Source organism: Ranitomeya variabilis, chromosome 2, assembly GCF_051348905.1.
Source record: "Ranitomeya variabilis isolate aRanVar5 chromosome 2, aRanVar5.hap1, whole genome shotgun sequence".
Taxonomy (NCBI): Eukaryota; Metazoa; Chordata; class Amphibia; order Anura; family Dendrobatidae; genus Ranitomeya; species Ranitomeya variabilis.
The window spans coordinates 849,331,023-849,358,952 of record NC_135233.1 but is presented as its reverse complement, the minus strand read 5'-3'; the positions used below and the strand labels follow the sequence as shown (position 1 = coordinate 849,358,952).

The 27,930-nt window shown below is 44.5% G+C and overlaps 1 protein-coding gene across 1 annotated transcript in view; it reads right to left on the bottom strand.

Moving 5' to 3' along the window:
* Positions 1 to 27,930, bottom strand: part of PRSS56 (serine protease 56) — a 132,560-nt gene that overhangs the window by 59,243 nt on the left and 45,387 nt on the right. The window contains exons 3-4 of the mRNA XM_077281719.1: positions 13,214 to 13,414; positions 10,874 to 10,927 (exon numbers count right to left, since the gene is read on the bottom strand). Coding sequence (XP_077137834.1) covers positions 10,874 to 10,927; positions 13,214 to 13,414 — 255 coding nt within the window. The remainder of the gene's footprint in view (positions 1 to 10,873; positions 10,928 to 13,213; positions 13,415 to 27,930) is intronic.

Sequence of the window (27,930 nt, the reverse complement as noted above, 5' to 3'; positions counted from 1 at the left end):
AGAGTACACTAGCCTTTAATAGCGGCAGTGCTACAAGACCTTCCAGATGGACCAACAGGAGGAGCAACAGGACCTGAGCATGAAGGGCAGTAGTAACCAGTCGTCCAGTATCAGCTTGAGCTACACGTTGGGACCGATGTCTCCGCTGAGCAGGCTCCACTGCAGCTGGAGAAGAATGGGAGACCGCAGCGGAGATGGTTTGAGATTCCCCTTGTGCAAAGGCAGGAACTCGACACCTAACATTAAATACTGAACATGTGAACGTGGGCTTACACTGTGAATCTTGAGGCAAAGTTCCCACGATGACTGTTTGGCGCTTTTTTGATATTATAGAATTTCTGTAGCAATTATTTAAATTAGGTTACGGGGTTATGGGGTTTTAGCAAGTTTTTTTCTCCTTTTGGTATGCTATGTTTTAAAGATAGGTTTAGTGAATCCTGCATTGAGCAAGGGGTTGGACACGATAACCCTGGAGGTACCTTCCAACTCTAACAATCTAGGATTCTATGAAATAAAAATGATTTGTTTTGGAAACTTCCTGTTACTAGGTTTGGATAAAATGTAATCGATACAGTAATGTGTGGATTATATGCGGTTTAGTGCATTTTTGTAGTTTTTATATGCAGATTTGCAACATCTTATTTCAAGGAGGTGGCCACATTTTAAAACATATTATTTTGCATTCATTAATGCATGTATTATGTGTGAAAAATAATTTTTTTCTGTTGGGTTTTATTACAAATTTTGCACCATTTTGCTTTTAAGGTCTTTGTTTCCTGGCACATTCACTTTTTTGTAGTCTATGGCTATAAGTTCAGAAAAATAAAAATAAAAAAAGAATTGCAAACTTTCCTGTCAGCCTGGCAGAATGAGATCACTGACAGATTCTGAGGCAAAGAAGTCAGCCATTTTCTCATGTTCATGCAGCTTTTCTCACAAACTGAGCAACACGTCTGTCCTTAAAATGGCTGCTGGTGGATTAACATATGACCAGATCATCAGCTTCCTCCAATAGGAAAGCAGCTTTCCCCATGAGGTGTTTTACCATTGGAGGAGGCTGGTGGAGAGGTATGCTCACATGCTCCTTCACCAGAGGTCATCTTTGGGACGCAAGGTTCCGAGTGAGGCCTCATTCAGAAGTCTGATTTTTTCACATACGAGAAAATCGGAACGATCATTCAGATCAGAGTTTGATCAGTGTGTGCTACGAGTGTTATCCGATTTTCTAGTACATGAAAAAATGTAAAAAAATATAATTTCTCCACCTTCTCCATTCTGACAGTCCATGATGTTATCAGAGTATGGTCCACTCTTCCAAATCCGCTAGAGCAGGGTTATAAGTGGGAATGCTTTATGGGGACCATATGCAACCTCTTCATCCTTTTAGACGCAATTAATTATTATATTATAGCCAGTGTTGACTAACGTTTTGCTACCTTCTGCTATTCAGCTGTCACCCCTGGTAGATTACCACCATATAGGACAGCTTGGATGTAGGAGCCACTACTTTGTAATACACTTACCTTCTATACTCTACTTCTATATTTCTAGACTCGCAGAAGAAGAGACATATGTGTTATGATCCTTAGTGGTTGAGGATCACAAAATACTCCAGCCAAGTAACAAAACATAGGACAAGCTCTAGAGAGGTGGCAAACTGGACTGACCGCAAATCTGAACCTATCCAACACACTAAAGGTAGCCGGTGAACGTGTCTAAAATCCTAGACGTCTCGAGCCAGCCTGAGGAACTAACTACCCCTAGAGAGAAAGAAAGACCTCACTTGCCTCCAGAGAAATAATCCCCAAAGATATAGAAGCCCCCAACAAATAATAACGGTGAGGTAAGAGGAAGGCACATACACAGGGGTGAAAGCAGATTCAGCAAATGAGGCCCACTAATACTAGATAGCAGAAAATAGAAAAGGGGTCTGTGCGGTCAGTAAAAAACCCTTACAAAATATCCACACTGAGATTTCAAGAACCCCCGCACCAACTAACGGTGTGACGGGAGAAACTCAGTCCCCTAGAGCAACCAGCAAGCGAGGAAATCACATTTTAGCAAGCTGGACAAGAAACATGATGAATGCTGATAATCAAAAAATAAACAAACAAAAACTTAGCTTGTCTTGGAGAGACTGGAAGCAAGGTAGTCACAAGGAATCTGAAGAGCACTGAATACATTGAGAGCAGGCAAGGAACTGAGTATCCAGGTGAGCTAAATAGGAAACCAACCAAGGATAACGAACCAGCTGATGCTGCCAACCTGCAGAAAGACAACACTACACAGTACCGCTTGTGACCACTAGAGGGAGCCCAAAAATAGAGTTCACAACAGTACCCCCCCATGAGGAGGGGTCACCGAACCCTCATCAAGACCCCCAGGGCGATCATGATGAGCCGCGTGGAAGGCATGAACCAAATCGGCCGCATGAACATCAGAGGCGACAACCCAGGAATTATCCTCCTGACCATAGCCCTTCCACTTAACCAAATACTGAAGCCTCCGTCTAGAGATACGAGAATCCAAAATCTTCTCCACCACGTACTCCAATTCGCCCTCGACCAGCACCGGAGCAGGAGGCTCAACAGAAGGAACCACAGGTACCACATACCTCCGCAACAAAGACCTATGGAACACATTATGAATGGCAAACGATGCTGGGAGATCCAAACGAAAAGACACCGGGTTAAGGATTTCCAAGATCTTATAAGGACCGATGAAGCGAGGCTTGAATTTAGGAGAGGAGACCTTCATAGGAACATACCGAGAAGACAGCCACACCAAATCCCCAACACGAAGTCGGGGACCCACACCGCGGCGGCGGTTGGCAAAGCGCTGAGCCTTCTCCTGAGACAACCTCAAATTGTCCACCACATGGTTCCAAATCTGCTGCAACCTATCCACCACAGAATCCACCCCAGGACAGTCAGAAGGCTCAACCTGACCCGAGGAAAAACGAGGATGGAAACCAGAATTGCAGAAAAAAGGCGAAACCAAAGTAGCAGAACTAGCCCGATTATTAAGGGCAAACTCGGCCAATGGCAAAAAAGTCACCCAATCATCCTGATCAGCAGAAACAAAACATCTCAAATAAGTTTCCAACGTCTGATTAGTTCGCTCGGTTTGGCCATTAGTCTGAGGATGGAAGGCCGACGAAAAAGACAAATCAATGCCCATCTTAGCACAAAAAGTCCGCCAAAACCTGGACACAAACTGGGAACCTCTATCAGACACAATATTTTCAGGAATGCCGTGCAAGCGAACCACATTCTGAAAAAATAGAGGAACCAAATCGGAGGAAGAAGGCAGCTTAGGCAAGGGCACCAAATGGACCATCTTGGAAAAACGATCACACACCACCCAGATGACAGACATTTTCTGAGATACTGGAAGATTCGAAATAAAATCCATGGAAATGTGCGTCCAAGGCCTTTTCGGAATAGGCAAAGGCAAAAGCAAACCGCTGGCACGAGAACAGCAAGGCTTAGCCCAAGCACAAATCCCACAAGACTGCACAAAGGAACGCACATCCCGCGACAAGGAAGGCCACCAGAAGGACCTAGCCACCAAATCTCTGGTACCAAAAATCCCAGGATGACCCGACAACACCGAAGAATGAACCTCGGAAATAACTCTGCTGGTCCATCTCTCTGGGACAAACAGTCTCTCTGGTGGACAACGGTCAGGTCTATCCGCCTGAAATTTCTGCAGCACTCGTCGCAAATCTGGGGAAATAGCAGACAAAATCACTCCCTCTCTGAGAATACCAGCCGGCTCAGAAACTCCCGGAGAGTCAGGCACAAAACTCCTAGAAAGTGCATCAGCTTTCACGTTCTTCGAACCAGGCAGGTATGAGACCACGAAGTTGAAACGGGAGAAAAACAACGACCAATGAGCCTGTCTAGGATTCAGGCGCTTGGCAGATTCAAGGTAAATCAGATTTTTGTGATCAGTCAAGACCACCACGCGATGTTTAGCTCCTTCGAGCCAATGTCGCCACTCCTCAAATGCCCACTTCATAGCCAACAACTCCCGATTACCAACATCATAATTCCGCTCGGCAGGCGAAAACTTTCTTGAAAAGAAAGCACATGGCTTCATCACAGAGCCATCAGAGCTTCTCTGCGACAAAACAGCCCCTGCTCCAATCTCAGAAGCATCAACCTCGACCTGGAAGGGGAGAGAGACATCTGGCTGACATAAGACTGGAGCTGAAGAAAACCGGTGCTTCAGCTCCCGAAAGGCCTCCACGGCCGCAGGAGACCAATTAGTAACATCAGAACCCTTCTTGGTCAAATCCGTCAAAGGTTTAACCACGCTAGAAAAATTAGCGATGAAACGACGGTAAAAATTAGCAAAACCCAAGAACTTCTGAAGACTCTTAACAGACGTGGGCTGAGTCCAGTCATGAATAGCCTGGACCTTGACTGGGTCCATCTCCACAGTAGAAGGAGAAAAAATAAAACCCAAAAAGGAGACCTTCTGTACTCCGAAGAGGCATTTTGAGCCCTTCACAAATAAAGCATTAACACGCAGGACCTGAAACACCATCCTGACCTGCTTCACATGGGACTCCCAATCATCAGAAAAGACCAAAATGTCATCCAGATAAATAATCATAAATTTATCCAGATATTCTCGGAAGATGTCATGCATGAAGGACTGAAACACAGAAGGAGCATTAGAGAGTCCAAAAGGCATCACCAAGTACTCAAAATGGCCTTCAGGCATATTAAATGCTGTTTTCCATTCATCTCCCTGCTTAATGCGCACAAGGTTATACGCACCACGGAGATCTATCTTGGTGAACCAACTGGCACCCTTAATCCGAGCAAACAAATCAGACAATAGCGGTAAAGGATACTGAAATTTGACTGTGATTTTATTCAGAAGACGATAATCTATACAAGGTCTCAAAGAACCGTCCTTCTTGGCCACAAAAAAAAATCCTGCACCAAGAGGGGAAGAGGATGGGCGAATATGTCCCTTCTCCAAAGACTCCTTTATATAACTCCGCATCGCGGCATGCTCTGGTATAGACAGATTAAAAAGTCGTCCCTTAGGGAATTTACTACCAGGAATTAAATTTATAGCACAGTCACAATCCCTATGAGGGGGCAGGGCACTGGACCTGGGCTCATCAAATACATCCTGGTAGTCAGACAAAAACTCATGGACCTCAGAAGGAGTGGAAGAAGCAATAGACACCAACGGAGCATCGCCATGAATTCCCTGACAACCCCAACTTGACACAGACATAGCTTTCCAATCTAAAACTGGATTATGAGCCTGCAGCCATGGCAGACCCAAAACGACAACATCATGCAAATTATGCAGAACAAGAAAGCGAATCACCTCCTGATGTACGGGAGTCATGCACATGGTCATTTGCGTCCAATACTGAGGCTTATTCTCAGCCAATGGCGTAGCATCAATTCACCCCTCAGAGCAATGGGAAATTCCAAAGGCTCCAGGACAAAACCACAGCGCCTGGCAAACGACAAATCCATCAGATTCAGGGCAGCACCCGAATCCACAAAAGCCATAACCGGGTAGGACGACAAAGAACAAATCAAAGTAACAGACAAAATAAATTTAGGCTGCATAGTACCAATGGTGACAGGTTTAGCGATTTTTTTTTAAGCGTTTAGAGCATGCTGAGATAACATGAGTAGAATCACCACAGTAAAAGCACAACCCATTTTGACGTCTATGACTTTGTCGCTCAATTCTGGTCAGAGTTCGGTCACATTGCATAGACTCAGGTCTCTGTTCAGAAAATACCGCCAAAGGATGAGCAGATTTGCGCTCCCGCAAACGCCGATCAACCTGAATGGCTAAAGCCATAGAATCACTCAGACTTGTAGGGGTGGGAAACCCCACCATAACATTCTTAACGGCCTCAGAAAGACCTTCTCTGAAATTTGCAGCCAGGGCACACTCATTCCATTGAGTAAGCACCGACCATTTCCGAAATTTTTGACAATACACCTCTGCTTCATCCTGACCTTGAGAGATAGCCAGCAACGCTTTTTCTGCCTGATTCTCAAGATTAGGCTCCTCATAAAGCAGTCCAAGAGCCAGAAAAAATGCATCTACATTAAGCAATGCAGGATCTCCTGGCGCCAGAGAGAAAGCCCAATCTTGAGGGTCGCCACGTAACAAGGAGATAACAATTTTAATTTGCTGAGCGGAATCACCAGAGGAACGAGGTCTCAGAGATAGAAATAACTTACAATTATTCTTAAAATTTAGAAACCTAGATCTATCTCCAGAAAACAACTCAGGGATGGGTATTTTTGGTTCAGACATAGGGCTATGAATAACAAAATCCTGAATACTTTGCACCCGTGCAGCAAGATGATCCACACTAGAAGCCAGAGTCTGAACATTCATGTCTGCAGCTGAGCTCAAAACCACCCAGAGTTCAAGGGGACGAAAGAAGCTAAACAGACTGCAACAAAGAAAAAGCGGGAGGAAAAAAAAAAAAAAACGTACTCAGGTCTTCTTTTTATCCCACTTCTGCGATGCATTAAACACTTTTGGGCCTGCTCTACTGTTATGATCCTTAGTGGTTGAGGATCACAAAATACTCCAGCCAAGTAACAAAACATAGGACAAGCTCTAGAGAGGTGGCAAACTGGACTGACCGCAAATCTGAACCTATCCAACACACTAAAGGTAGCCGGTGAACGTGTCTAAAATCCTAGACGTCTCGAGCCAGCCTGAGGAACTAACTACCCCTAGAGAGAAAGAAAGACCTCACTTGCCTCCAGAGAAATAATCCCCAAAGATATAGAAGCCCCCAACAAATAATAACGGTGAGGTAAGAGGAAGGCACATACACAGGGGTGAAAGCAGATTCAGCAAATGAGGCCCACTAATACTAGATAGCAGAAAATAGAAAAGGGGTCTGTGCGGTCAGTAAAAAACCCTTACAAAATATCCACACTGAGATTTCAAGAACCCCCGCACCAACTAACGGTGTGGGGGGAGAAACTCAGTCCCCTAGAGCAACCAGCAAGCGAGGAAATCACATTTTAGCAAGCTGGACAAGAAACATGATGAATGCTGATAATCAAAAAATAAACAAACAAAAACTTAGCTTGTCTTGGAGAGACTGGGAGCAAGGTAGTCACAAGGAATCTGAAGAGCACTGAATACATTGAGAGCAGGCAAGAACTGAGTATCCAGGTGAGCTAAATAGGAAACCAACCAAGGATAACGAACCAGCTGACGCTGCCAACCTGCAGAAAGACAACACTACACAGTACCGCTTGTGACCACTAGAGGGAGCCCAAAAAATAGAGTTCACAACTAGTGTTGAGCGATACCGTCCGATACTTGAAAGTATCGGTATCGGAAAGTATCGGCCGATACCGTCACAGTATCGGAATCCAATCCGATACCGATACCCGATACCAATACAAGTCAATGGGACTCATGTATCGGACGGTATCCCTGATGGTTCCCAGGGTCTGAAGGAGAGGAAACTCTCCTTCAGGCCCTGGGAACCATATAAATGTGTAAAAGAAAGAATTAAAATAAAAAATATCGCTATACTCACCTGTCCGACGCAGCCGGGACTTCAGCGAGGGAACCGGCGGCGTTGTTTGTTTAAAAATCGCGCTATTACTTGGTTACGTGAATTCCCGGCTTGTGATTGGTCAGGTCGGCCATGTTGCCGGGACGCGGACCAATCACAGCAAGCCGTGACGAAATTACGTCACGGCTTGCTGTGATTGGTCCGCGTCCCGGCAATATGGCCGCCCTGACCAATCACAAGCCGGGACGTCACGGGAGGCTGGACACGCGCTCATTTTAAAATGGGCGCGTGTCCAGCCTCCCGTGACGTCACGGCTTGTGATTGGTTGCGCCGCGATCAACCAATCACAAGCCGGGAGGCTGGACGCGCTCATTTTGAAATGGGCGCGTGTCCAGCCTCCCGTGACGTCACGGCTTGTGATTGGTTGCGCCGCGATCAACCAATCACAAGCCGGGAGGCTGGACGCGCTCATTTTGAAATGGGCGCGTGTCCAGCCTCCCGGCTTGTGATTGGTTGACCGCGACGCAACCAATCACAAGCCGTGACGTCACGGGAGGCTGGACACGCGCCCTTTTTAAAATGAGCGCGTTTCCAGCCTCCGGTGACGTCACGGCTTGTGATTGGTTAATGGCGGCCATGTTGCCGGGACGCGGACCAATCACAGCAAGCCGTGACGTATTTTCGTCACGGCTTGCTGTGATTGGTCCGCGGCCCGGCAACATGGCCGCCCTGACCAATCACAAGCCGGGACTTCGCGTAACCATGTAAAAGCGGGAATTTTAAACAAACAACGCTGCCGGTTCCTGCGCTGAGGTCCCGGCTGCGTCGGACAGGTGAGTATAGCGATATTTTTTATTTTAATTCTCTATTTTACACATTTTAACATTAATGTTGTTCCGATACCCGATACCCGATACCACAAGAGTATCGGAATCCCGGTATCGGAATTCCGATACAGCAAGTATCGGCCGATACCCGATACTTGCAGCATCGGAATGCTCAACACTATTCACAACACATATGGCTATATCGTGCATGAGGTGCTATTTCTCCAGTCAAATGATAAACATCATTATAGTCAACGGGGGGTTTCCGGAGTCATTTGTATCTGTTATGTACTGGGTACATTCTGTACTTAAATTACATTTCTCTTCTTCTTGGGTCGCTTAAAGGGAATGTTTCATTTATATTTTCAACTCAATGAAATATAAACTAATTTTTTTTTTTTTCTCTTCTGATGCTAATTTTAAATTCTCTTAATATGCTTAAGGGGCATCAACTTCACCTGAAGTATTACAATAAGCTGTGAACAACAGTTCAGATGTTTTTTTTTTAATGTTTTTACAGTAGCCGCATGTACATTTAAAAACCTGAGTTAGGAAATAACCTATTTACTTAGAAGAGATTATTGTGAGCATGCTCTGTGCGCGTCAGTGATTCTACAAAGAGGGGGAGGAAGGCTCTCTGCCTTTAGATGTGTTACCTCTTATTGTAATCCTGCTGATGCTGATTACTAATATGTGATCGCTACAGAATTGACGTATCAGCCTAGTGAGAGGGCTAATGGGCAGTGTGAAAATTGGAGAATTTCATGTTATTTTTTTAATAAAGACATGAAATTTAAAAAAATGTAAATGTTTAAAAATGTTGTTTAGAGTAAAAACATGATTTAAAGAGAACATGTCACCAGCAAAAACACTATTAACTTACACATATAGGCTTAATCTGCAGGTTAACAGCATTACTAACCTGCCTAGAACCTGCACATAGCTGAACGCTGGTGGGAGAAAACAGAGTGGTGTCTGTAACCGCATACCTGGCCCTGACTGACAGTCAGGGCTGGGAGCGTGGTTACAGCCGCTGCTCTGTATTCTCAGTGGAGTGACTGAACCCACAACGGTGCTGTCCCCGTGACTGAAACCAGAACGCTTCCAAGGAGAATAAAGTTAATTTTCTCCCTGCAGCGTTCGGCTACGTGTAGGTTAGTAACACTATTAACTTGAAGATTAATTGTCAGCAGATGCCTTTAAAAATATCAGGATCTAATGTCTATTGACAATTTTTCGCACCCTTAAACACACCAACATACAGCTCTGGCAAAAATTAAGAGACCACCACATCAAAACCCTGTCATGGGCAGCCCAATCTGCAGACCTGAACCCCATTGAAAACCTCTGGAATGTAATCAAGAGGATGATGGATAGTCACAAGCCATCAAATAAAGAAGAACTGCTTACATTTTTGCACCAGGAGCAGTGTGAAAGACTGGTGGAAAGCATGCCAAGACGCATGAAAGCTGTGATTAAAAATCATGGTTATTCCACAAAATACTGATTTCTGAACTCTTCCTGAGTTAAAACATTAGTATTGTTGTTTCTAAATGATTATGAACTTGTTTTTTTTTTGTATTATTTGAGGTCAGAATGCACTGGGGTTTTTTTTAATTTTGACCATTTTTCTTTGTCAGAAAAAAATGCAAAATGTATTGCTTGGAAATTCGGAGACATGATGTCAGAAGTTTATAGACTAAAAGAACCATTTACATTTTACTCAAAAATATACCTATAAAGAGAAAAATCAGACAAACAGAACATTTTGCAGTGGTCTCTTAATTTTTGCCAGAGCTGTATATTAACCTGTCAACAAATGTTCTACTGCATACCATACATTTCTAATTCTCTAGTAAAAATCATTTGATTAAGATTAGATTGTAAGCCCACTCCACTTATATATGGCATCTATGAATTATGTGTTACTTTGTTGTGTCTTTATACAAGCACCCTCTGAAATGTAAAGTGCTGCAGAGAAATATTGGTGCTGCAGAAATAAAACATTTTTAACAGAAAAAAAAATTCCAAGACTGTCAGTTAAATTAGGACACTTTTTTGCCCTGTCTGTAATTTTTTTAACACGTCTGTGATTTTTTTTTTGGAAGCTGAAGAAACTTATCCAGATATGACTGTAATTATCATCATTTTACAGTTTACATTGAATGCAGCCAATGTCTAAATATCAGAATTATTGGCTGTAGACATGGATCCCTTATTATTAAGGTTTTCCAAAGTGTCCATAAAACTTTTGTCTGTCTGTGATTTTTGGATAACCAGTCCAGAATAAAATAAAAAGTGAAGTTGGAAACCCTGTATGGAGCATAATATTCTGGGGATATTCTTTTTTACTGTAAGTAAGCCTGATCCTACGAGGGTGCATGTTTGTGAAGGGTGTGGAGTATTTGGAGTAAAGCATTTATTGCAACCACAGGAATCCAGGCTGACGAGAGGACGTTGCCCATAATAAAGAATGATGATTACATAATCTACTCACATGGACCGTCCAAATCAGGTGACGTGTTTAGATAATCCATGTCACTTTCTAATTCTGAAAAAAACAGATAAGGAATGATTGAATAAAAGAAGGGTGCGAACATACAGTATATGTGCAAAAGCCAAAATCATAGGAGATGATATTCAGTAAGTACCGTAACCTGTAAAATTTTTCCACACACAAAATTTTCCAACCTCTAACAACCGGGGTGTAACGTTAGCAGGGTTTGCAATCCTCCCTGGGCCCTGGAGGCGAGGGGAAGTGGTCTGCATTGGGGGTAGGGACAAGGGGGGTAGGGCTCAGGCACCTTTGGCCCCAATGAATAGACTAATACTGTTAGAGACTAGTGTTGAGCATTCCGATACTGCAAGTATCGGGTATCGGGTATCGGCCGATACTTGCTGTATCGGAATTTCCGATACCGAGATCCGATACTTTTGTGGTATCGGGTATCGGGTATCGCAACAACATTAATGTAATAATGTGTAAAAAAGAGAATTAAAATAAAAAATATCGCTATACTCACCTGTCCGACGCAGCCGGGACCTCAGCGAGGGAACCGGCAGCGTTGTTTGTTTAAATTTCGCGCTTTTACTTGGTTACGTGAAGTCCCGGCTTGTGATTGGTCAGGGCGGCCATGTTGCCGGGACGCGGACCAATCACAGCAAGCCGTGAAGAAATTACGTCACGGCTTGCTGTGATTGGTCCGCGTCCCGGCAACATGGCCGCCATTAACCAATCACAAGCCGTGACGTCACGGGAGGCTGGACATGCGCGTATTTTGAAAAGCGCGCGTGTCCAGCCTCCAGTGACGTCCCGGCAACATGGCCGCCATTAACCAATCACATGCCGGGACGTCACGGGAGGCTGGACATGCGCGTATTTTGAAAAGCGCGCGTGTCCAGCCTCCAGTGACGTCCCGGCAACATGGCCGCCATTAACCAATCACAAGCCGGGACGTCACGGGAGGCTGGACATGCGCGTATTTTGAAAAGCGCGCGTGTCCAGCCTCCAGTGACGTCCCGGCAACATGGCCGCCATTAACCAATCACAAGCCGGGACGTCACTGGAGGCTGGACACGCGCGCTTTTTAAAATACGCGCGTGTCCAGCCTCCCGTGACGTCACGGCTTGTGATTGGTTAATGGCGGCCATGTTGCCGGGACGCAGACCAATCACAGCAAGCCGTGACGTAATTTCGTCACGGCTTGCTGTGATTGGTCCGCGTCCCGGCAACATGGCGCCGTGACCAATCATAAGCCGGGACGTCACTGGAGGCTGGACACGCGCGCTTTTCAAAATACGCGCATGTCCAGCCTCCCATGACGTCACGGCTTGTGATTGGTTAATGGCGGCCATGTTGCCGGGACGCGGACCAATCACAGCAAGCCGTGACGTAATTTCGTCACGGCTTGCTGTGATTGGTCCGCGTCCCGGCAACATGGCCGCCCTGACCAATCACAAGCCGGGACTTCACGTAACCAAGTAAAAGCGCAAATTTTAAACAAACAACGCTGCCGGTTCCCTCGCTGAGGTCCCGGCTGCGTCGGACAGGTGAGTATAGCAATATTTTTTATTTTAATTCTTTATTTTACACATTAATATGGTTCCCAGGGCCTGAAGGAGAGTTTCCTCTCCTTCAGACCCTGGGAACCATCAGGAATACCGTCCGATACTTGAGTCCCATTGACTTGTATTGGTATCGGGTATCGGTATCGGATTGGATCCGATACTTTGCCGGTATCGGCCGATACTTTCCGATACCGATACTTTCAAGTATCGGACGGTATCGCTCAACACTATTAGAGACATGTAATAGTTGGGGGCCTCTTGAAGAATCTGCACTTGGGCCAAATATGCTTGAAGTTTTGCCACTGTCGAAATAATATTAATAATGAAAATGAATTCTAAACACTCATAGCCTTGTTATGGCTTCCCTAGAAATGTATGCTGGACCTCCTTATCGTACAGATCCATTCAGTTTTTTCGTGGACTTATACAGTATTGTTGAGAGATCAATGTTTTGGGGTTAAATTGTGCTTTTTTTTTTCTTACAAAACTTATTTCTTGGTAAGGCCATTTTTACACAATACATTTTTTTGCTGTGATTCTCCAAAATGTGGTGACTTTGCAACATTTTTTGCAAAAATCATGTAAAAAACGCATTGGGAACGCAGCCTGTGAACACGACCTACAATAATCAAGTATTTCGGCTCAGCAGCTGAGCTCAGGGCAATTCCAGATGCATCCTAGGGACACAAGTGGCGCTGTTTCTGGTACCGATGCAACCCCTTTCATGTACACTACATATGTACAGTTTGTTATTTAGTAGCTGCCTTACTGCATTCTTGCATCTTGAGATGGCATTGACCAGCCATGATTTTTCGGCATTTTTCTGATGTACGATTCCCTTCTGTGCACAATTGCTGGTAATATCCGCACGCTGCACTCAGGGCCCAGCTTCTTTCCACTGGATCTTCCTCCTTGTCTGCTGTCAGAATATCCTCACAATTCGGCTCAGATTCTATATTTGCCCCTTTCTCTATAAAATAATAGAAAAAGTATCTTTTTAGCGCTGTCCATGTGGAGAGTTATGAGTCTGCAATAAAAGCAACTTGTAAATGTTATCACAAAGTTAATATACATTTAACTAAAAGTATTACAAGCTATTACCATGGAGAGGCTCTGAAAGTCTTGTTATTATGATATGTGGAATGATAAATGGAAGTACCAATAGTTCACAAATCTAAAAGTTTAGGAATCTAACAGGACAAAAGGTAATTACAATGGGTTCATATTCTTTAATTACATTTATCATGCCAATGCAGTACTTATAGTAAAAATATCCATTATTGTCCTGTAAAATATGTATTTTCTCCTCAAATATGGATATACATTTGGACCTACCGTATCTGAAAAAAGAAAAAAAAATGAAAAATTACTTCCACCTGGTGACAAATGTAAGTTTCCCAAAACCACAAAAAAAGCTTTCCTCAAAATCTATTCTTACAATTTAAAGTGAATCTGTTAAAATAATTTCATCCCCAAAATTCCAAATTACAAATTACTACATTATATGCACATGTAGCTCATTCAGAGAAGAGTCCAGCTATACCTTTACATGGCCAGTCTTTTTTTATGTTACGGAGAAATCAGCATTCGAATTGATATGCAAATTAGGCTGGCGAGTTATGGTAGATCTGAAGCCTCTGTCACTCCAGCTCTATGTCCCGCCCAGCAACTTCCCCTCTTGCTTGATTTTCTTTTACACTATGTTACATAACCACAGCGCATTACAGACATCCTCATCGCTGTCCCCCATTGTTGATCACAATCTAAATTCCCTATCAGTATGTCTTTGGAGTGTGGGAGGAAAACTGACTATCTGGAGGAAACCCACGCAAACACAGGGAGAACATGCAAAGTCCTTGCAGAAGATTCCTTATGCATGACTTTTCAGCACTCATGTACAGATGCCAATCTGGCTAATGTTATGTATTTTAACATAGAAAGGTATAACATTTCCACCCAATGACTTTCAAGATCTCTGCTTGCAGTCATGGAATATTTCCTACCTTCATTGTTTATTTCCAGGCATTAATGTTTTGGTGGATGTAATGGACACACAGATGCACAGCTTTTACAACTTAAAGAAGCACTCCTCTCTTCAAAGTTTTTATCCTCTTAAAATACTATATTGCAGTCATCATGCTATATAGCACTGTGCTCTTACAATTGCTCATTTTGCCTTTCTACCCAGTTAATTCTTCTCTTTTCTCTCCTTTGTGTAGAAACAGGAAGTCTCTTGACCCTGCATTTATCATCCCCCTCTTCAACTCCTGACTCAACTGCTCCACCTCCCCGTGTCATAGACTTTTGCAGTGACACACGACTTGGGCAGAGAAAATTGACCTCCAGTTTCTACATAGAGCTTAGAAGGATTCAGCTAGTCACTTGTAAATCGCGTGATATCATAGACCTAATGGAAAACAGAAGAATTAACTGGGTAGAAGGGAAAAATGAGCAATTGTAAATACACAGCGCTATATAATCGGATGATTGCAATATATTAAGAGGATAAAAACTTTGATAGAAGTGTTTCTTTAATTTATATTTGGCCTGACTAAAGAGCTTATATAGCATCATGGGCGATTTCAACATCCCCATTGACACTTCCCTCTCAGCTGCCACTAAACTTCTATCTCTCACTTCCTCCTTCGGCCTCCCTCAATGGTCTTCTGCAGCCACTCACAAAGATGGTCACACACTGGACCTCATCTTCACCTGCCTCTGCTCCCTATCTAACCTCTCTAACTCACCTCTTCCACTCTCTGACCACAACCTTCTCACATTCTCATCTCTCTCCACTCCATGTCTACAATCCCCACCCCACAAACTTTCACATCCTCGCAGAAATCTTAAACATCTTGACCTACATTCATTCTCGGAATCCCTCCTCCTGCTCACAGACATAATTTACATACACAATGCGGATGACGCTGCCGCTCTATATAACACCACAATAGCTGTAGCTTTGGAATCTGCTGCCCCACTTACACATACCAAAGCTCGTAAAATCAACAGACAGCCCTGGCACACCAGCCTGACCAAAGAACTGAGGCGAGCTTCCAGGGCTGCTGAGCGCAGATGGAAAAGATCCCACTCCAACGACCACTTCATCGCATTCAAACAGTTCCTCACTACTTTCAAGACCACACTCGCCACAGCTAAACAAACCTACTTCTCAGCTCTCATATCCTCCCTGTCTCACAACCCTAAACAGTTATTCAACACCTTCAATTGTCTCCTCCGTCCCCCAGCACTTCCTCCCTCCCCACTTACAGTTAGGTCCATATATATTTGGACAGAGACAACATTTTTCTAATTTTGGTTATAGAAATTACCACAATGAATTTTAAACAAAACAATTCAGATGCAGTTGAAGTTCAGACTTTCAGCTTTCATTTGAGGGTATCCACATTAAAATTGGATGAAGGGTTTAGGAGTTTCAGCTCCTTAACATGTGCCACCCTGCTTTTAAAGGGACCAAAAGTAATTGGACAAATGACTCCAAGGCTATTTCATGGACAGGTGTGGGCAATCCCTTCGTTATGTCATTCTCAATTAAGCAGATAAAAGGCCTGGAGTTGATTTGAGTTGTGTTGCTTGCATTTGGAAGGTTTTGCTGTGAAGTAAACATGCGGTCAAAGGAGCTCTCCATGCAGGTGAAACAAGCCATCCTTAAGCTGCGAAAACAGAAAAAACCCATCTGAGAAATTGCTACAATATTAGGAGTGGCAAAATCTACAGTTTGGTACATCCTGATAAAGAAAGAAAGCACTGGTGAACTCATCAATGCAAAAAGACATGGGCGCCCACAGAAGACAACAGTGGTGGATGATCGCAGAATAATCTCCATGGTGAAGAGAAACCTATCAATATCCAAATCTACCATAGAGAGAAGACTGCATGAAAGTAAATACAGAGGGTTCACTGCACGGTGCAAACCACTCATAAGCATCAAGAATAAAAAGGCTAAACTGGACTTTGCTAAAAAACATTTAAAAAAGCAAGCACAGTTCTGGAAGAACATTCTTTGGACAGATGAAACCAAGATCAACCTTGACCAGAATGATGGAAAGAGAAAAGTATGGTGAAGGAGTGGTACAGCTAATGATCCAAAGCATACCACATCATCTGTAAAACATGGCAGAGGCAGTGTGATGGCTTGGGCATGCATGGCTGCCAGTGGCACTGGGTCACTAGTGTTTGTTGATGATGTGACACAGGACAGAAGCAGCCAAATGAATTCTGAGGTATTCAGAGCCATACTGTGTGCTCAGATCCAGCCAAATGCAGCAAAACTGATTAGTCGTTGTTTCATACTTCAGATGGACAATGACCCAAAACATAAAGCCAAAGCAACCCAGGGGTTTATTAAAGCAAAGAAGTGGACTATTCTTGAATGGCCAAGTCAGTCACCTGATCTCAACCCAATTGAGCATGCATTTCACTTGTTAAAGACTAAACTTCAGACAGAAAGGCCCACAAACAAACAGCAACTGAAAACCACCGCAGTGAAGACCTGGAGTAGCATCAAAAAGGAGGAAACACAGCGTCTGGTGATGTACATGAGTTCAAGACTTCAGGCAGTCATTGCCAACAAAGGGTTTTCAACCAAGTACTAGAAATGAACATTTTATTTAAAATTATTGAATCTGTCCAATTACTTTTGGTCCCTTTAAAAACAGGGTGGCACATGTTAAGGAGCTGAAACTCCTAAACCCTTCATCCAATTTTAATGTGGATAACCTCAAATGAAAGCTGAAAGTCTGAACTTCAACTGCATCTGAATTGTTTTGTTTAAAATTCATTGTGGTAATGTCTGTAACCAAAATTAGAAAAATGTTGTCTCTGTCCAAATATATATGGACCTAACTGTATCTCAGCTGAAGACTTTGCCTCATTTTTCAAGCAGAAGATTGATAGCATCAGAAACAGTTTTGGTCAACAAGCCCCAGAGCCCTTCCTCCCGACTTCCCAGCCCTCCACCTCCAAAACCAACTTCTCCACCATTACAGAAGATCAACTCTCCACTCTACTCTCAAGATCGCATCTCACCACCTGTGCACTTGACCCACTCCCATCCCTGTTGTGAATTCCGTCTGGGCTCCCTCTGGTGGCCTTTAGCGATACTGCGGGTCTGGAGCTGGGCTCAGCTGCCTCATTTCCTGCTATGCTGGTTCCTATTTAACTCCACCTGGACCTTTACTTGTTGCCTGCTGTCGTTGTATTCAGTACTGGTTCTGACCTCTCCTGGATTTCCTGGTGACCTGTCTATTTCTGAGAAGCTAAGTCTTGCTACTTCTTTTTGCTCATTGTTTCCTTGAAAATGTTTCTCAGTATATGATGTGTTCAGTCAAGCTTGCTTATATGTGATTTTTCGCTTGCTGGTAGCTCTGGGGAGCAGAGTGCGCCCCTTACATCGTGAGTCGGTGTGGGGGTTCTTGTACTTTCTGCGTGGATAGTTTTTGATAGTTTTTGTACCGACCGCACAGATCCCTGCTATCTTCTGTCTATTTAACGTTAGCGGGCCTCATTTGCTTAAACCTGTTTTTCATTCCTACGTTTGTATTTTCCCCTTAACTCACCGTTATTATTTGTGGGGGGCTGCCTAAACTTTGGGGTTATTTCTCTGAGGCAAGTGAGGCTTTGCTTTCTCTCTAGGGGTAGCTAGTTTCTCAGGCTGTGAAGAGGCGTCTAGGTTTTTAGGTAACGCTCCACGGCTGCCTTTAGTGTGTGTGGATAGGATCAGGATTGCGGTCGGTATAGTTCCCACATCCCCGGAGCTTGACCTACTATTCAGGTTTACCTATCAGGTCAGTTTGGTGATCCTACCACCGGATCATAACAGTACAGCAGGCCAATAAAGAGTTAATGCATCGCAAAAGAGGGATAAGAGAAATCCTGAGTTCATTTTTTTTTTTTTTTCTGTGCAGTGTGTCTAGCCTCTCTCCTCCCCTTAATCTCTGGGTGGTTCAGAATTCAGCTGCAGCTATGGACCTTCAGAGTCTGTCTTCTAGTGTGGATCATCTCACTGCTAGGGTACAAGGCATTCAGGATTATGTAGTCCGCAGTCCTATGTCAGAGCCTAAGATACCTATTCCTGAGCTGTTCTCCGGAGACAGATCTAGGTTTTTGAACTTTAAAAATAATTGCAAATTATTCCTTGCTCTGAGACCTCGTTCCTCTGGTGATCCGGTTCAGCAAGTTAAAATTATTATTTCTTTGTTGCGTGGTGACCCTCAAGATTGGGCATTCTCTCTGGCGCCGGGAGATCCTGCATTGCAAAATGTGGATGCGTTTTTTCTGGCGCTTGGAGTGCTTTATGGGGAACCTAATCTGGTAGACCAAGCAGAAAAGGTTTTGCTGGCTCTCTCCCAGGGTCAGGATGAAGCAGAGGTTTTCTGTCAGAAGTTTAGGAAATGGTCTGTGCTCACTCAATGGAATGAGTGTGCCCTGGCAGCGATTTTCAGAAAGGGTCTTTCTGAAGCTATTAAGGATGTTATGGTGGGGTTCCCCACGCCTGCCGGTCTGAATGAGTCAATGTCTTTGGCTATTCAGATTGATCGGCGCTTACGGGAGCGCAAACCAGTGCACCATCTGGCGGTATTTTCTGAGCAGAAGCCTGAGTCTATGCAATGTGACAGGATTCTGACCAGAATTGAACGGCAAAATCACAGACGTCAGAATGGGTTGTGCTTTTACTGTGGTGATTCTGCTCATGTTATCTCAGATTGTTCTAAGCGCATAAAAAACTTCGCTAAGTCTGTCACCATTGGTACTGTACAGCCTAAATTCATTTTGTCTGTTACTTTGATTTGCTCTCTGTCATCCTACTCAGTTATGGCTTTTGTGGATTCAGGTGCTGCCCTAAATTTGATGGATTTGTCTTTTGCCAGGCGCTGTGGTTTTATCTCGGAGCCTTTGCAATTCCCTATTCCACTAAAGGGAATGGATGCCACGCCATTGGCCAAGAATAAACCTCAGTACTGGGCTCAAGTGACCATGTGTATGACTCCTGCACATCAGGAGGTGATTCGCTTTCTTGTGTTACATAATTTGCATGATGTTGTCGTGTTAGGTCTGCCATGGCTGCAGGCTCATAATCCAGTCCTGGATTAGAAAGCAATGTCTGTGTCAAGCTAGGGTTGCCAGGGGATTCATGGCGATGCTCCTTTGGTGTCTATTGCTTCTTCTACTCCTTCTGAAGTCCCTGAATTTTTGTCGGTCTACCAGGATGTATTTGATGAGCCCAAGTCCAGTGCCCTACCTCCTCATAGGGATTGTGATTGCGCCATAAATTTGATTCCTGGTAGTAAGTTCCCTAAGGGACGACTTTTTAATTTGTCTGTACCAGAACATGCCGCTATGCGGAGTTATATCAAGGAGTCTTTGTAGAAGGGGCATATTCGCCCGACCTCGTCCCCTTTGGGTGCGGGGTTTTTTTTGTGGCCAAGAAGGATGGTTCTCTGAGACCCTGTATAGATTATCGCCTTCTAAATAACATCACGGTCAAATTTCAGTATCCTTTGCCACTGTTGTCCGATCTGTTTGCTCGGATTAGGGGGGCCAGTTGGTTCACCAAGATAGATCTTCGTGGAGCGTATAATCTTGTGCATATAAAGCAGGGCGATGAATGGAAAACAGCACTCAATACGCCCGAAGGCCATTTTGAGTACTTGGTGATGCCTTTTGGGCTTTCTAATGCCCCTTCTGTGTTCCAGTCCTTCATGCACGATATCTTCCGAGAATATCTGGATAGGTTTATGATTGTGTACCTAGATGATATTTTGGTCTTTTCTGATGATTGGGAATCTCATGTAAAGCAGGTCAGGATGGTATTTCAGGTCCTGCGAGCCAATGCCTTGTTTGTGAAGGGCTCTAAATGTCTCTTCGGAGTCCAGAAGGTTTCCTTTTTGGGCTTTATTTTTTCTCCTTCCACCATTGAGATGGATCCAGTCAAGGTCCAGGCTATTTATGACTGGACTCAACCTACATCGGTAAAGAGTCTTCAGAAGTTCTTGGGTTTTGCTAATTTTTACCGTCGCTTCATCACTAATTTTTCCAGTGTGGTTAAGCCTTTGACGGATTTGACCAAGAAGGGTTCTGATGTGACGAATTGCTCTCCTGCGGCCGTGGAGGCCTTTCAGGAGCTCAAACGTCGGTTCTCTTCGGCTCCTGTCTTGCGTCAGCCGGATGTCTCTCTGCCCTTCCAGGTCGAGGTTGATGCTTCTGAGATTGGAGCTGGGGCTGTCTTGTCACAGAGAAGCTCTGTTGGCTCTGTGATGAGGCCATGTGCTTTCTTTTCAAGAAAGTTTTCGCCTGCCGAGCGGAATTATGATGTTGGTAATCGGGAGTTGTTGGCAATGAAATGGGCATTTGAGGAGTGGCGACATTGGCTTGAGGGAGCCAAACATCGTGTGGTGGTCTTGACGGATCACAAGAATTTGACTTATCTCGAGTCTGCTAAACGGCTAAATCCTAGACAGGCTCGATGGTCGCTGTTTTTCTCCCGTTTCGATTTCATGGTTTCATACCTTCCGGGTTCGAAGAACGTGAAGGCTGATGCTCTTTCTAGGAGCTTTGTGCCTGACTCTCCAGGAGTTTCTGAACCGGTTGGTGTCCTCAGAGAGGGGGTGATTTTGTCTGCCATCTCCCCTGATTTACGACGGGTACTGCAGGAATTTCAGGCCAATAGACCTGATCGTTGTCCACCGGAGAGACTGTTTGTCCCGGATAGATGGACCAGTAGTCATTTCCGAGGTTCATTCTTCGGTGTTGGCTGGTCCTCCTGGCATTTTTGGTACCAGGGATTTGGTGGCTAGGTCCTTTTGGTGGCCTTCCTTGTCGCGGGATGTGCGTTCCTTTGTGCAGTCCTGTGGGATTTGTGCTCGGGCCAAGCCTTGCTGTTCTTGTGCCAGTGGATTGCTTTTGCCTTTACCTGTCCCGAAGAGGCCCTGGACGCATATTTCCATGGATTTTATTTCGGATCTTCCAGTCTCTCAGAAGATGTCTGTTATCTGGGTGGTTTGTGATCGTTTTTCTAAAATGGTCCATTTGGTGCCCTTGCCTAAGCTGCCTTCCTCCTCCAATTTGGTTCCACTGTTTTTTCAGAATGTGGTTCGTTTGCATGGTATTCCTGAGAATATTGTGTCTGACAGAGGATCCCAGTTTGTGTCCAGATTTTGGCGGTCCTTTTGTGCTAAGATGGGCATTGAATTATCTTTTTCATCGGCCTTCCATCCTCAGACGAATGGCCAAACCGAACGAACTAATCAGACCTTGGAGACTTATCTGAGATGTTTGGTTTCTGCGGATCAGGATGATTGGGTGACTTTTTTGCCATTGGCTGAGTTCGCCCTCAATAATCGGGCTAGTTCTGCTACTTTGGTTTCGCCTTTTTATTGCAATTCTGGTTTTCATTCTCGTTTTTCCTAGGGTCAGGTTGAGCCTTCTGACTGTCCTGGGGTGGATTCTGTGGTGGATAGGTTGCAGCAGATTTGGAACCACGTGGCGGACAATTTGACGTTGTCCCAAGAGAAGGCTCAGCGCTTTGCTAACCGCCGTCGCTGTGTGGGTCCCCGACTTCGTGTGGGGGATTTGGTATGGTTGTCTTCTCGTTATGTTCCGATGAAGGTTTCCTCTCCTAAGTTCAAGCCTCGTTTCATCGGTCCTTATAAGATTTTGGAAATCCTCAACCCTGTGTCATTTCGTTTGGACCTCCCAGCATCATTTGCCATTCACAATGTGTTCCATAGGTCATTGTTGCGGAGATATGTGGTGCCTGTGGTTCCTTCTGTTGACCCTCCTACTCCGGTCTTGGTCGAGGGAGAATTGGAGTATGTGGTGGAGAAGATCTTGGATTCTCGTGTTTCGAGATGGAAGCTTCAGTACTTAGTTAAATGGAAGGGCTATGGTCAGGAGGATAATTCCTGGGTTGTCGCCTCTGATGTCCATGCGGCCGATTTGGTTTGTGCCTTTCATTCGGCTCGTCCTGTTTGGCCTGGGGGCTCTAAGAGGGTTCGGTGACCCCTCCTCAAGGGGGGGGTACTGTTGTGAATTCCGTCTGGGCTCCCTCTGGTGGCCTTTAGCGATACTGCGGGTCTGGAGCTGGGCTCAGCTGCCTCATTTCCTGCTATGCTGGTTCCTATTTAACTCCACCTGGACCTTTACTTGTTGCCTGCTGTCGTTGTATTCAGTACTGGTTCTGACCTCTCCTGGATTTTCCTGGTGACCTGTCTATTTCTGAGAAGCTAAGTCTTGCTACTTCTTTTTGCTCATTGTTTCCTTGAAAATGTTTCTCAGTATATGATGTGTTCAGTCCAGCTTGCTTATATGTGATTTTTCACTTGCTGGTAGCTCTGGGGAGCAGAGTGCGCCCCTCACATCGTGAGTCGGTGTGGGGGTTCTTGTACTTTCTGCGTGGATAGTTTTTGATAGTTTTTGTACCGACCGCACAGATCCCTGCCATCTTCTGTCTATTTAACGTTAGTGGGCCTCATTTGCTTAAACCTGTTTTTCATTCCTACGTTTGTATTTTCCCCTTAACTCACCGTTATTATTTGTGGGGGGCTGCCTAAACTTTGGGGTTATTTCTCTGAGGCAAGTGAGGCTTTGCTTTCTCTCTAGGGGTAGCTAGTTTCTCAGGCTGTGAAGAGGCGTCTAGGTTTTTAGGTAACGCTCCACGGCTGCCTTTAGTGTGTGTGGATAGGATCAGGATTGCGGTCGGTATAGTTCCCACATCCCCGGAGCTTGTCCTACTATTCAGGTTTACCTATCAGGTCAGTTTGGTGATCCTACCACCGGATCATAACACATCCCACCTCATCCCAAACCTCACCACAGTCTTCATCCCAACCCTAACCCATCTCTTCAATCTATCACTAACAACTGGTGTTTTCCCCTCAAGCTTTAAACATGCCTCCATCACACCTATCCTCAAAAAGCCCTCTCTTGACCCATCCTCTGTATCTAGCTATCGCCCTATATCACTTCTCCCTTATGCCTCCAAACTACTGGAACAACACGTCAACCTTGAACTGTCCTCCCATCTCTCTTCTTGCTCCCTCTTTGACCGCTTACAATCAGGCTTCCGGTCACACCACTCCACTGAAACTGCCCTAACTAAGGTCACCAACGACCTCTTAACCGCCAAGAGCAAACGACACTACTCTGTTCTCCTCCTCCTCGACCTGTCGGCTGCCTTTGACACAGTGGACCATTCCCTATTATTACAGACCCTCTCATCCCTTGGCATCACAGACTTGGCCCTATCCTGGATCTCATCATACCTAACAGACCAGACATTCAGCGTCTCCCACTCACACACCACCTCCTCACCTCGCCCCCATCTGTCGGAGTCCCGCAAGGTTCAGTCCTTGGGCCCCTGCTCTTCTCCATTTACACCTTTGGCCTGGGACAGCTCATAGAATCTCATGGCTTCCAGTATCACCTGTATGCTGATGACACACAGATCTACATCTCTGGACCAGATATCACCTCCCTACTAACCAGAATCCCTCAATGTCTGTCCACTATTTCATCCTTCTTCTCCGCTAGATTTCTGAAACTTAACATGGACAAAACAGAATTCATCATCTTTCCCCCATCTCACGCGACCCCCCCAACGAACCTATCCATTACAGTAAACGGATGCCCACTCTCCCCAGTCCCACAAGCTCGCTGCCTCGGGGTAATCCTTGATGCTGATCTCTCCTTCAAACCACATATCCAATCCACTTCCTGCCGACTTCAACTCAAAAATATTTCACGAATCCGTTCATTCCTCAACCAAGAATCTGCAAAAACCCTAGTCCATGCCCTCATCATCTCTTGCCTTGACTACTGCAACCTCCTGCTCTGTGGCCTCCCCTCTAACACTCTCGCACCTCTCCAATCTATTCTAAACTCTGCTGCCCGACTAATCCACCTGTCCCCCCGCTATTCCCCAGCCTCTTCCCTCTGTCAATCCCTCCACTGGCTCCCCATTGCCCAGAGACTCCAGTACAAAACCCTAACCATGACATACAAAGCCATCCACAACCTGTCTCCTCCATACATCTGTGACCTCGTCTCCCGGTACTTACCTACACGCAACCTCCGATCCTCACAAGATCTCCTTCTCTCCTCCCCTCTTATCTCCTCTTCCCACAATCGCATACAAGATTTCTCTCGCTCTCGCATATCACCCCTACTCTGGAACCCTCTACCACAATACATCAGACTCTCGTCTACCATCGAAACCTTCAAAAAGTACCTGAAGACCCACCTCTTCCATCAAGCCTACAACCTGCAGTAACCACCGATCAACCAAACCGCTGCATGACCAGCTTTATCCTCACCTACTGTATTCTCACCCATCCCTTGTAGATTGTGAGCCTTCGCGGGCAGGGTCCTCACTCCTCCTGTACCAGTTATGACATGTATTGTTTAAGATTATTGTGCTTGTTTTTATTATGTATACCCCTCCTCACATGTAAAGCGCCATGGAATAAATGGCGCTATAACAATAAATAATAATAATAATAATAATAATTAGTGCTCTGTATGATGGTAAAATAGATTTATTTTCTTATTAATAACATGGACACATCTATTATACACATTTGTCAGGGTGGCCATCTGTGCAAACAACTCTGTAGCCCTCAATTAATTTCTGCTATTCAGAATGCAAATGAGATACTGGAAATGATGGAGCAGGAGAAATTGCTAAATGTGTAAGAGAAGGTAATGACTTGTAACTAAAAAGTATTAATAAGAGGATGCAGTTGAGACCAGCCACATATGTCCAGAGATCAACATGTACATATTAACTTTCTGCTCAGTGATTAATCTATAAAGCCGTGCCCCTTCAATGGGCTAGAAAATTGGGTATCTGACTCACAGGGTCTACAAAATCTTGTTCAGCATGTGAACAAATCCACAAGTGATTTAGTCATTTACCTTAACATAGATGTGTGCAAACCATTTTTATTTACTGAAATAAATGCTTCCAAATCAATGTCAGCTAGCTGTAATACTTCTGAGATGATGGCCTCTGCCTAGAAGCTTAAATTGAAAATTTTTTTTAGATTAAATTATTTTTACGGGTACTTATACTGAATATGTAAAGTAATGTAAGAATGTAAATAACTGCAGTCAATTGCTTCCTATAACTATCAACAAGCTTCTTACACCTCTCTTCTAGAATTTTGGGACACTCTTCTTTTGCAAATTACTCCAGGTCTGTCATAGGCGCCTTCTTCACACAGCAATTTTAAGATCTCTCCTCAGGTGTTCAATGGAATTTAGTTCCGTACTCATTGCTGGCCACTTCAGAGAATAGCCGAATCCCACTTTGCGGGGAGGCAAAATGCAGCCGCCTGATAAACACATCGGACCGCCACATCAGGGGGCCCGATGGTAGCCCCCTACTGGCAGAGCTCGGGGTAAACTCCCTGTGGCCCACCCCCTCTCTCCTAGATATGCCCCTGCGGTAGGAAAAAAAATAAGGTGAATGAATATTGTAACCTGACATATTATAAAGGGTATGAATTATATGGTAAACATACTCTTAATATAATTTTATTGGAATTTCATATTATATAGCCACAACTAAGACTATGACTGCAAGCCAGCAGACAGAATACAGTTGATCTTAAATTAAAGCCTGCATTCTGCAGATCAAATTGCAGGGTAAGGTAATAATCCTGAATTTGTTCCTAGCCATTTTACAGTAGCTGGGGTATTACTTGTCTATTAAGTTCCCCAACTTGCTATTACTCGCCCGAGGAGCGCATCTCAATCCACGGACTGGCCATCTGCTTTCCTGACCTGAGTGTGACAGCAGGAGGTTGAATGCAGCTGTCTGGCTGAAATATTGACACCACAGAGGGGTGGGTGGGATTATGAACGAGGGAAGGGATGAATATTCATTTGGCATTAACATACTTTTGACTAGCCAGCGCGCAAAAATACATTTTCATGGGGCAATGTACATCAATAAAAGTAACATATGCTGAAAGGGCAGTCCAGGCCCTATTTTAGGATGCTATTAGTAGGGCAGGCAAAAATTACCTGACAGATCCCCTTTAAAGACAATATCCATGTTTGCACTCAGTTATATGCATTTGCCCAATGCATTTACAGTACAAAATGAAAAAATTTTGCAAATAGTGCTGATATATAAAAACATAAATACTGATTTGTATATACAGCTCTTATGTATATCGATGTGTCCACTAAATACTATGCTGGTGTGTAATCTGGATTTGTAGTCATGTCATCTTTTCATTTGCCTTACCTCTCACTTTCACAGAAAAATGAAACCATAGGTCTGAAGCTCCTAACAGCCTTGTAGGTTTATTGCCAGATGTGGCTGGGCTCACACAGTAATTGTTGGTGTAAAGGTGGAGAGGACCCCTCTGTACACTCTTGTCAGGGGTGACAGGCTTAACTGTAGGGCTGGCCCATAGTTGGGGAGGAGTAATAGGGACCCATGGGTTAGTTCCTGAGTTATAGTTAGTTGGCAGTGAACTAGAGACAATATAGGACTGTGATTGCTTTATCTGGGAGTTTGCGGATAGAAAGAATTGCAAGCAGGGGTGGATTAAGGGTAGCCAGGGCCCCGGGCTGTTCAGACACTGTGGGCCATGTAACGGGGGGTCATGTGATGGGGGGGTCATGTGACGGGGGGGGGGGTCATGTGACGAGGGGGGTCATGTGACGGGGGGGGGGGTCATATTATACCCGAACCAGAATATTCCAGAAAAATGGCCGGGCCCTACTCTACCCTATTAAATATTTGTTAAAATCTGCAATATAATTTAGGTATATTTTGACCAATAATATCACATACAAGGAACAAATACCACCGCGCCATGACCAGACCACAAATTACAAACACAGTGATCGAATAATATCACATACAAGGAACAAATACCACCGCACCATGTCAAGACCACATATTACCACCACTTGGTGACCAAATAGCACATTCAAGGGACAAATACCACAACACCATTTCCAGATCACATATTACCACCACATAGTGACTGAATACTACAATACTGATCAGTAATAATAATAAAAAAAAACCCACAATACTATCACCATAAGTGCCAGTATTCACAGGAGATCTGTTGTGAATTTGCTTTTTGCTCCCTCTAGTGGTTACTAGTTTTTTGACTCTGGTTTTTCTGTCATTCCTTTTATCCGCACCTGGGTCGTTAGTTAGGGGTGTTGCTATTTAAGCTCCCTGGACCTTCAGTTCAATGCCTGGCAACGTAGTTATCAGAGCTAGTCTGCTGTGCTCTTGTCTACTGATCCTGGTTCCAGTTATATCAGCTAAGTCTGCCTTTTGCTTTTTGCTATTTGTTTTGGTTTTGTATTTTTGTCCAGCTTGTTCCAAATCTATATCCTGACCTTTGCTGGAAGCTCTAGGGGGCTGGTGTTCTCCCCCCGGACCGTTAGACGGTTCGGGGGTTCTTGAATTTCCAGTGTGGATTTTGATAGGGT